The sequence below is a fragment of the Mytilus edulis genome, chromosome 1 (assembly GCF_963676685.1).
Source record: "Mytilus edulis chromosome 1, xbMytEdul2.2, whole genome shotgun sequence".
Taxonomy (NCBI): domain Eukaryota; kingdom Metazoa; phylum Mollusca; class Bivalvia; order Mytilida; family Mytilidae; genus Mytilus; species Mytilus edulis.
In genome coordinates, this window is record NC_092344.1 from 103,510,342 (window position 1) to 103,521,565 (window position 11,224).

The following is an 11,224-nucleotide window of genomic DNA, read 5'->3' on the forward strand; positions in this document are numbered from 1 at the left end:
AATTTCGACGGGTCTTTACTGAGTTTGGTCATAAACTGTGATTCATAACAGTACAAAACAAGTCTGCTATTAAAAGGGCGCACTTAGTGCATATAGGGATACCTGCAACTTGTCGATAACCTTTGTTGCCGAAACGTACATAAATATTACCAAGGAGAAAATTAACAGCTTCAATCATTTCATCACACCTGCAGTAAGTATATCTAGCAATTAGTTTGTGTTATGTTGTTAAGTTAATGAGTAAATCCTTTTCAAACTGATTTTTGTTTTCATCTTGCTTATGTTGTGTTTCTACAACACTATAAAAGACATAGGGATGGTCCAGAAGTCACAAACAACTCTGCCCCACCTCTTATGTTCCTGTCATGAACATGAAGTTTACTGGTTGTCATTGCCGTGCTGTGCCCTTTAACTTTTTACACCGTCGTCGTGTCTTTGGTATAGAGTTTTCATCGGCACTAAAACCACGTTTAATTGTGCTTTTATTGTGAACTCTCATTCATATTTATTGAGAATATATGTTCATAAGATATAAAATGTTACCAATAATATTTTTATAATATGCCTTTCATTAATGTCAAAATATGCAAAATTTCGAAACCTTAAATATTAGGTTTAATATTTTGAAACTTCATGTTTGATGAACATATATCGTTCAAGCAATAATTAGAATGATCTCTCCCAGCACAGTAGAAATGAGATATTCCTGGGAAATTGTATGTTAATTATAAATCAAATTTGAAGGAAGACTGACAAATTATCTGCTGATAGATGACTGCCAGAATGTATAAAGATCAGTATCTTATAATTTTGGAAGAATATTTGACAATCTTTAATATCAATACCAATTCTGATATGTCATTTTATTGACACCTGCTCTAACAATAAGAGATAAAATGCTTAACTTACGTTCACCTCCACAATTATAGCGAAATATAGGCTAATACTATTGACATTATTTATATCTAATTTAGTCACAATATTTATGTTAGACTCGTGTCATAACCGTTTATGTCTTATTTCAAAACTATACCCTTGCATTAACGTGTTTTTGACGAAAGAAGAAACACATTTCACTATGAAAGTGTTATAGAACAGATCCTCGGTTCAAAATGGGAAATATAGGAGGTAAAAGGCCTCAATCGACAAGTGCATATCGAGTGAGTATTATTGTCATTGATTTACTTTGTAGACTTTCTTACCGAACTTTAAAAAATCTATTTACAAAAATTGCAACACTTACTTTTATAGTTAATTCATTATTCCCTTATATATCGCATACTAGAATTTAACATGCATTTATAATATCATATTGATATGAAATAAAAGTGATAATTTTAGCAAAACAAAATCCTGCTTATAAACAACAGAGTTTTGTAAACAATCAAAATCTTAAAATTGCAACATTTACTTTTATAGTTAATACATTATTCCCTTTATTCCCTTATATGTCGACTACCAAAATTTTACATGCATTTAAATTTCATATCATATTGATATAATTACATTAGATGTATGTTTCATTATAATACTTTATTCTGATTAGCTAACAGCACATCACGTGTTATTCCGTAAGCAATTGTATCACTCAATAAAACTTTTCATTCATGATAACACGTGGTCCCACAATAAAGTGCACAGGTGAATTAAATAAAAACAATATAAAATTCGTTTTTTCTTGATCATAGCTAAAAAAATGTAATTATAAGTATTGAATGCTTCTTTTTGTAACTTTATAGGGTTGTAAAAGCGTTGACCGTGCGTACATTTTTAGAATGAAGCGCTTCCGCGCTTCATACAAAATGTACTTCGGTCAACGCTTTTACACCCCAATAAATTTACAAAAAGAAGCATTCAATTCTTAAATGCAATAAAAGTGATAAAATTAGCAAAACAAAATCTTGCTTAAATAACAGAGTTTTGTAAACTATCAAAATCTTATAAAATCAAAAAATTTATGAGACAACTCTCCATTCAAATAACAATTTATAAAAGTAAATTATAGGTTTCAATGTACGGCCTTCAACTCGGAGCCTTGGCTCACACCGAACAACAAGCTATAAAGGGCCCCGAAATTACTAGTGTAAAGCCATTCAAACGAGAAAACCAACGATCTGATCTATATAAAAAACGAGAACGGATAAACCAAACACTAAAGTGTACCTGAAAAAAAAACTAAATATTCCAAACGAATTTTAGATATGGTAAAAAAAAAATGAAAACAAAGATTCATAACATATTTTGCAAAAGCTAGACGTAGCAACATTAACCCCCTCCAAAAATTGTGTATAATCTAAAAAGGTATGTTATAACTCATGCTATATCAATGTTTGTTTTCTTTGTTATTCCCAGCAAGTTGAATTGGCAGATCAGTCCTGATTCGGAAAATAAGGACATGTTCCCCCAAACTTTTTTTTGTGATACGTAAAAGACCATAAAAACGTAAAATTTAAATCGATCAAGCGGCAAATGTAGGTCAAAGTTACACCAAATTTGCTAAAGACGATGAACATTTATATGGAGACGATAACCGTGAAATATTAAGACATAATGTTTTTAAATGTTGCTAAACAGCATTGTAATGGAAAAGAAACCCGAATACACGAATCGTCTGTTGATGAAGTATTTAATTAGGTGCCCAGACATTTCATAATAACTGACATCGGTTAACATTATAGGGTAGTTGGAGACAGTAGACACACTGCAATAAAGGTTCATAGTTTTAAGTTGCATCATGTTTGTCAATATTTTAAAAACGATATAGATTTGACACAATCCTTTATCCCGCTTCGCGTATGTTAGGAGGTAAAACACTCAGACCGTGACTAGCTTATGTTTCATTAACCTCAATGAATTTCAAACTAAGGTTATTGAAAATATAATTACAGAATTTTAATGCACCAAAGACACATACGTAAAAAACAATAGCAACTACCAAACTGTGGATTTTTCATCCGTTCCAAGAAAATTTGACTTACAGCAGAAAATCATGATTGTTTTTATCTTTGTTAGTTAGCAGATGTTTTCCACCATGATCGTGGTACATACAGATCTGAAGAAGTACCACCGCCCGTACCCACCACAATGTCAAAACAACAGCTTTTGCAAAATAAAGATTTCACAAACATTGATCATAAAGCTTTGAATGTAAGTAACTTATTAACAAATGTGTAAGAACAGATTATTATTTTTTGATATTTTTGTGTTTAAACCCCACTTTTATCACCATTGCTTTAATAGTAGTTGTCAGTTTTTATTGGTGAAGAAAGCCGGAGAGTCCGTCCAGGGGTCCTAACGAGGTTTTGTAGGAAAACTGTCAATTCTTGTTCAAACAAACATTCTGAGTTTTGACGTGCAAGAAGCGCACTTGACGTTTAAATAACACCTGTTAACCGTTGAACTGAACTGCGCTTCTGGCTATTGTCATGAAAAGCTCTTACATTATCAATACTATATGCCTTAGCTGTTTTGTTTCATTTTGGTTTGAAAGATTGATTTTAGTAGCATTGTTTTTGTATCGAGATTCGAAATTAATACGAAACACTATTTTTAAAGGTATCCCCAGATCTTTTGATGGAAACGTTTTGGGACATTGTGGAACATATCATAGTAAAGAAATCATTTGAATATATAGACGAGGTACTGAGGGTTCGTGCTATATTTAGATGGATGACGTCATTTGATACAGAAAGTATAGAAATTGATATGCTGCCACCAGAACAGTCACCTATTGATTATCTAATGAACATTCAGCAAGATTTTGGAGACCACTGCCATCTGTTTTATGCTCTATGCCAGTAATAGTTTTTAAAGTGTCAATTGAGTCACATTCAAACCAATTGTTTCTTTGTTACGGTTAAATTCTCTTAGAAAATAGGAAGACGAATCGGTTAAAGATTTACATAAACATACTTCTTACAAACCACGTACTTTTAAAGAAGCCTTAAAAATAGTTAATTTTAACTTTCAGTAAACCAAACATATATCACCGTCATAAATTGGAAAAGGGAATTAAAAAGCCCTCAATATAATAACTGGCAAAATGCTACAGAAACTGTGGTTCAATTGCGTTTTCTTTTGCCATAACATTATATATACCTTCAAAGGTACAATCAAATGCCCCTTTTGTCGAAGTCTTCGTTAACCAAATATTTTATGATATACTTATATTTCTTTCTTTTCATCTAGAATAGCGAATATTCCCTGTGTTATCATTAATGGTATGACAAAGAACATGTTATATGTTATTGGCGATGAACCCGATAGAGAACTACTAGAATCTAGATGGAATGCTGTCTACATCAAAGGCCAATGGCGTCTGATTGATCCTTATTGGTCATACTCGTGTATTGATGAAGGTGATTATGACGACAAGATTTCAGTCGATGCAAAAGGAAAGATCAAAAGGGCAGACGCTGGCAAACCCAATAGGCCTGTTAATGAATTCTATTTTTTAACAGATCCAAAAGAATTCATTAACACTCATTTCCCAGACGACCCGGAATGGCAATTACAGGAAAATAGGTGGACTGTAAAACAATGGCAGAATTCTCCATATGTTCGAGAACACTTCTTTGTAATGGGAATGAAAACTAACACAAAATCAGATGCGTGCATGTTACTGGCGAAAAATACTCCAATCAGTATGGATTTTACTCTACCAGAAGGTAAAAGTCATCAGTACAGGTTTTCGCATAATTTAGTATTAATAAAGTCTGAACACAGTTCTGAGGGGAAGAGTTTACGACATTTTGTAATGTTTGAACATTCTAAAAACAAATTATGCTATACTGTGAGGGTTCCATTTCCGGGTACTTACCGCTTGGATATATACGGGAAAGATATAGTCACAGATAAGCTCTACAATCTTCTCTGTTCATACGGAATTAAATGTCTACGAACAGCTGAAATAAAAGTAGATGAGTATCCTGATTGTCCTCGGTTAGGTTGGGGTTCAAATGCATATATGCTTCAGGAAGGAGTAACACCAATCCCCTGTGAATCAATCATAGAGACCGTAAGAGGTGAAGTCGAAATCGTAGTCCCAACGAAAAGTCTCCACTTTATAAATCATCAACTAAAGTGCAAAGCAATGAGTGACGCTAAGCTCAGTCGATTTACAACGGGAAGGTTTGAAAAAGGAAAATATATAATACTAGTCAAAGTTCCATTTGATGGAGAATTTGCTTTGAAAATATTTGGAAAGTTGAAATACGAACAAGAAGACAGTGTTCTCAAAAATATACTTACTTTTCTTATAAATGGTAAAACGTTGAAAGATAAAGAAGTACAGCCTTTACCAGCAATATTGGGTGACCACTTAGGTGTTCAAGAAAGTTCTACAGATATTGATGTTACTGTACCAAGTGTACATGAGAGGGGAATAGACACTAATAAAGGTCATCTAAGTTTAAATGTTGGTGAACAAAAGAAAAAAGATAATGGTCAAAATGATAAAGGAAGAGCAAATCAAATCGATGGTGATATCGATACAAATACAATTGCAATGGTCGCAGCTAAGTTTAGACATACTGAAGAGGTTGGTGTTAATGGAAAATATCAAAAGAATGTAACAGGAGAAAATCAAAACAATATGAGCAATGAGAAAACTGATCAAGAGTTCGTTAGTGAAGATGAAAAAGAAAGTGGGCAGATAGTTGCAAACGAAGGAATAGCAAAGCTGAAATTTAAAACAGGCTCCGGTGTCAAACTTTACCAAGAATTGTGTAGTACCGATGATAAATCATCCAAGATGATGACTTGTCAAAAATGTATTGATGGAGATGGAAATTGGATATATCAGCTGGACATGCCTATTGCGGGATTATATTCCTTTAATTTGATTGGAAAAAACCCAGAACATAAAATTAAGCCTATATATAGTTGTCTAGTAAAGTCATCAGGTCATCCATTTCCTTCCATGCTAAAAGAAACTATCCAAAGTAAGCATACGTCAATAAAGCACGAGACTATTGTAACACAGGAACCTGTCATTACAATTCCCGCCATAACAGACATCAGAGAAATATCAACATCCTTACGGAGTAGTAATGTTCTTCCAAATCAGCTAAGTAAAGTTGCCAGAGTTGTCAAACAGGAAAACGAATTGGCTGTTCATTTAAAGCTTCCAGGCGAGTTTACGCTGGATATATTCAAAACACATTCAGAGGAAGATTTGACTACCATAGCCAGGTATTATATTGTCAGAAAATTTAATCCTGCTATTGACCAAAATGACTGGGAATCCATGGACGTGAATGCTTTGTTTGACGACGACGAAGAAGATGATTCAAATAACTTGTACAATAGACCTGTAACAGAAGACAGCGAAGTGAGAGTTAAAGGTTTGTATAAAACATGCAAATATAAAAAAAAAAAATATGGAAAGTAGGATTATAAAAATTGAGATGTATACTTTATTTTGACAGTTATGTCGTATTTATTCTTGAAAAAAAATATCTGTGATCAATTTCACTATACTCTTTCTGTCTGTTTGTTCATCGAAATTGTAAGGTAGTCCATAACAATTAATTGCACTGAGGGTACATTCTTCCCAGCAAATTAATATGAAAATGTATCTAAATGTTCCTTTGGGATTCTCTTAATGTATCACTGTCTCCCTTCTTCACATTGATTGTCGGGATAAATTCTTGCTAAAGTCTGTTGTGTGTAGCTATCTGTTTTCTGCAATAAACAATTGATCATTCTCTAGCATGTAATTCCTCTCAAACTTGTGCTGACAGTCATTTGTCAGTGTTAGCTCATTGCTGAGAGAAATACAGATAGGGATTTTTTTGTCATGAATTAATAACCACATACGTTCTAGACAGGTAGCAAAATGTATAAATTGATTTGATCCTCGGTCTATTATTCCTTTCAATACTTCTTACCACAGATCTGCGGTTGTAAAATAACTTTCAGAAAATGTACATTTACACAATTTAAATTCACCCATGATATATGATTTTGATGCATTTTGATGTAATAGTTCAGTGTACGTTTTTTTTCAAAACAAATTCCAAAAACACGTTGAGGACACATCAGATTTTCATGGTTGGGAGGGGTGTGGGCAGGAGGAGTTTAGAAATGAATAAATTGGCCCATTAGTAAGAGCTGCAAAAATATAATCTGGCCTTAGATAGGCGGAAAATAATTATTCTGTCAATCAAATCGAATGGTCGTACGATATTATAGGGTCGATTTTTATCTTTTACCTATAGAGTTGCATATAACAGGTCAGCATTTAACTATGAACAAACAAGTATATATGGAACAGGCTATGGATTTTATTATTTTTAATTTCACAGATTTTATTTTAAAATAGTAGTGTGTGATATAAATATATATATTAATTAATTTGACTGTAAAGTAATGAGACTTCTTATTCATTTCTCAAACTTCATGGATTCATTTTCAGCTACAAAGGGAACATTAACAAAGAACATTGAAAAAGCCATCAGTCAGAAAGATCTGGATAAATTAGTAACATGTATGAAGGTATATGACGTCACTAGACCATCAACAACCGATCCACTTTCATTGGAAGCCAATCAGATGATCATGTTTCTTCAAGCTCAAAAATGTAAATTATTAACTTTACCATATCCACATGATAAATAAATTATATGCCATTTTTTTTACTCTGAAAATGCATGTATGCTATCAACACATCACCCGACGTTTCGGTCTATAGTATATATTTTAATTAAGCTTTTAATAATCACCGAGTATTTTCAAACGTTGGGAATGCCTTTAATACGGACCACTAAAGACCTTCCCTCAGCACATCAAATTCCCAAAACGACTATTTAAAACTCATTACAAGAATATCTAAGCTCTGCTTTAATGTTATTTAAAATAACCAAAAGCATAAGTACAAACAACACAGTTATAACCGACACTGCATCGAAGATTTATACAGTCACTGAGAGCAATATTTAAGCACCTAACTTACTTGTTTCATACAACAACTTCATAAATAGTACAGAAAGATACGAATTAGTACAATACCAAGAATTTAACTATTTTAAAGCAAAAACGAACATTATAGAAACTTTTTAGTCTGCATTCTGCTTTATAATATAATACATTAAAACCAGGAAAAATGATACCAAAAACAGTATACCTTTAATATTTATCAAAGATATCTATTAACCAAATCAACGGAGCAAATTGGTTAAGAACAATTATGTTTTAGTTGTACAATTAATATCAGTAATTGAAGCTGGACATTATAATCTATCTTTAGATCTGGACAAAGCTTGTCAGTCAAGGAAAGAAAGTATGTTAGAAGATGCGGTGGAACAAGCAAAGAAATCAGGGCTTAATCAACCTCTTAACTCAAAGATTGTTGTAGCAACTAGAATTCTTTCTCGGATTTACAAAATAGATAAAATTTCTAAAATAGTGTCCAAAATTGATCAAAGATCCTTAGCCGAGCTGAAAATGTACCAGACACCACCAAATGTTGTTCACCAGACTCTTGTAGCGGCCTCTCTTTTGTTAGGCTATGGACTAGAGGAAGTGAAGGTAACGTATGTAGCCTTATTTAGTTGTCAACAAAATAATGAAAATTATCATAATTTAGAAAGAATCGGAGACTTTTACTATGTTCACATCTCAATGGCAAAAAAACAGATCCTTTCATTCCGCCTCCTTTACACTGATAGATAAAATTAAATATCTTTTATTTTACATTTTTTTTTATTATTAAACTTCGTTTTGAGTAAAAACTATTTACAAATGTAAATAATAATATTTTTTTATGTTTATTCTTTTTTTTATATCCCAAATAATATATCTCGTACTTTCATTCTTATTGTGTATGTTTAAATAGGATTGGAGGACCTGCAAATCATTACTGTTTAAATCAGGAAAAGACAACCTTAAGAAAAGAATGGAACAGTTTGACTATAGATCAGTAAGCAATACCATCCTGAATGCCGTGAAGACAATATTAGAACCATACAAAGCCTGGCAGGTCCGAGATGTCAGTAAAGGAGCAGCAACAGTATTTCTTTGGGTAGTTATACGACATATTTTTCTGTTTACGATCATGTTGACATATACTGTATTGTAAATCTTATTTTGTTCTATTTTACAACTAATTCACTGTATGGCTAAGTTTAGGCTGATATGTTTCTCCATCGAAATTACATGGGAATCTTATATCTACCGGATCAGCTCGCTTTTCAGGAAAGTCTTTTTCTGTAACTGCCATTTCTGCAATGTAATGATAATTTATTTTATTTTAGCTAACATTGTGTGTGATATATGATTATTGCTTTTTTTAATTATGAATGTGCATTGTCTTACCTTTGTTATCAATTGCATAAGGCTCAATAATATCGAGGGGGAAAGGATGAGTTAGACAATCTTAACTAAAATGTTAAAATTATTGAATTGTGAGTCAGAAAAAAATTCATAGCTTCCCCCATTTGTACTGACTATAACATGTATATTCAAACAAAATTTCCCTTTGTTTTTATGATTGGTTTCTGTTTTGTAGGTCAAAGGAATCATAGGTATTATGGAATATCAACAAGGAAATGTAGAGCGATGCATGTCAGGAAAATCAGTCATCTCAAAGAGAGTTGCTCCACGAAAGGCAATGCTACCGGAATATTCTACTGAGACAAACGGAACAATTATCTTTGAAAGTGAGGAATGGGATGATTCTGACGACGAATGGTGAAAAGAAATCACTATGAAATGGTGGAAAAACTGAAGAAAATTTGTGACGAGCCTCGTGATGTGGAATACAATTGAATGCGCTTGTGATTTTTTTTTTTATGTATAGCATAAAAATATAATGTTCATTTTCTAAAATTTATCTTTTCCCCTTTTTGTATATTCTTGCTCTTATCGTAACAATATTACAACAACTGCAGTTTATTTGTGCTCACCCTCTATTGTTTTTTCTTCAATTTATTTATTTTGTTCAGTGGTTGAATTGTTTATTGTGTGCCTTAAAAAAACCTTTCAAACAGGTCAACATACTTGATCTATAACTGTTAATTTCTGTGTCATTTTGGCTCTCGTGAAGAGTTGTCTCATTGGCATCTTTTTATATATATAAGAAACAATAAGCAATAATTTTATATGTAATGAAATGTTACTTATATACTGATATAAAAATAAGTAGATGATTGTCAATAAGAAAGCTATCTACCAGGGTTCAAATGACATGGATGTATGAAACTATAGGTTAAGAACGACATTCATCGATACCGTATAGTCGGCTTTATAAGATCACGTCCCGGCATAATTTAAAACGACATCTTTAAGATTATTCCAAACTATACTTTACTTGTAGCCGTAAATGTCGTAGGATAAATGGATTTATTCTGTAAATAACACGAATTATGGTCTTCATCTCGAATATCAACGTCCGATGGTAGATTGGAATGTTGTTTTATTTTTCAAAATGAAATTGTCGAAAAACCTATAGGACGCAAAAAAGATATAAGGCAATCTGACTCAGTTTCATAAATATCAATCTACGCTAGTTCAGATTTTACCAGACAGTGTTTTACGTAAAATCTATGTGTAAAATAACAGGCATGACATTTAAACAGCTGAAGGTTTTATAGCTACAAATGAAGCTTTTCATGAACATAGAAAATTCAAAACAGAAAGTCCCTAATCAAATGGCAAACTTATAGGGTCAAACACATCAAACGAACAACAACAATTCATATTCCTGACTTGGAACATGCATTTTCTTATGCAGAAAATGGTGAATTAAACCTAGTTTTATAGCTAGCTTAATATCCCACTTGTGAGGCAGTCGCATAAAATTCCGTTATATTGAAAACGATGTGTGAACAAAAAAAACCCCAGACGTGATAGGTAAAAATATCTTAGGGGTAAAGCAGTCAACATTGTAGTATCATCTTTATCACTATAAAAATATAAAACATAATTAGCATCAACCTTTTACATCTTAAATTTTCTCTTAATCTCGAATTCTCAGCTGATAAAAGTATTAAATTTTGCATTTCAAACCTAGGTTTTTTATTTTTTAATTTACAAAATTACTACTATTAAAAACGCATTTTCAAATTCAATGTCCAGTTTTCGGATTTAAAAAGAACAATTTCGGTTATCGATTTCATTAATCTTGATTATTTTTAAACAACCATTAGAGTGACTCAATTAAGACAATAATAAAAGAGAATCGCATCATCTCCAAAAAGAGCGAGACAGGGTACATCTACAGGGA

The 11,224-nt window shown here is 32.3% G+C and overlaps 1 protein-coding gene across 1 annotated transcript; it reads left to right on the forward strand.

Moving 5' to 3' along the window:
* On the forward strand, positions 1-9,818 carry LOC139516671 (uncharacterized). Its single transcript, XM_071306898.1, has 8 exons — positions 1-193; positions 3,013-3,147; positions 3,556-3,797; positions 4,189-6,344; positions 7,418-7,582; positions 8,249-8,529; positions 8,837-9,022; positions 9,509-9,818. Exons 2-8 carry the CDS (start codon positions 3,085-3,087, stop codon positions 9,692-9,694), a joined length of 3,279 nt encoding a protein of 1,092 aa, XP_071162999.1. The 5' UTR covers positions 1-193; positions 3,013-3,084; the 3' UTR covers positions 9,695-9,818.
* The last annotated feature ends 1,406 nt before the right edge of the window (positions 9,819-11,224 follow it).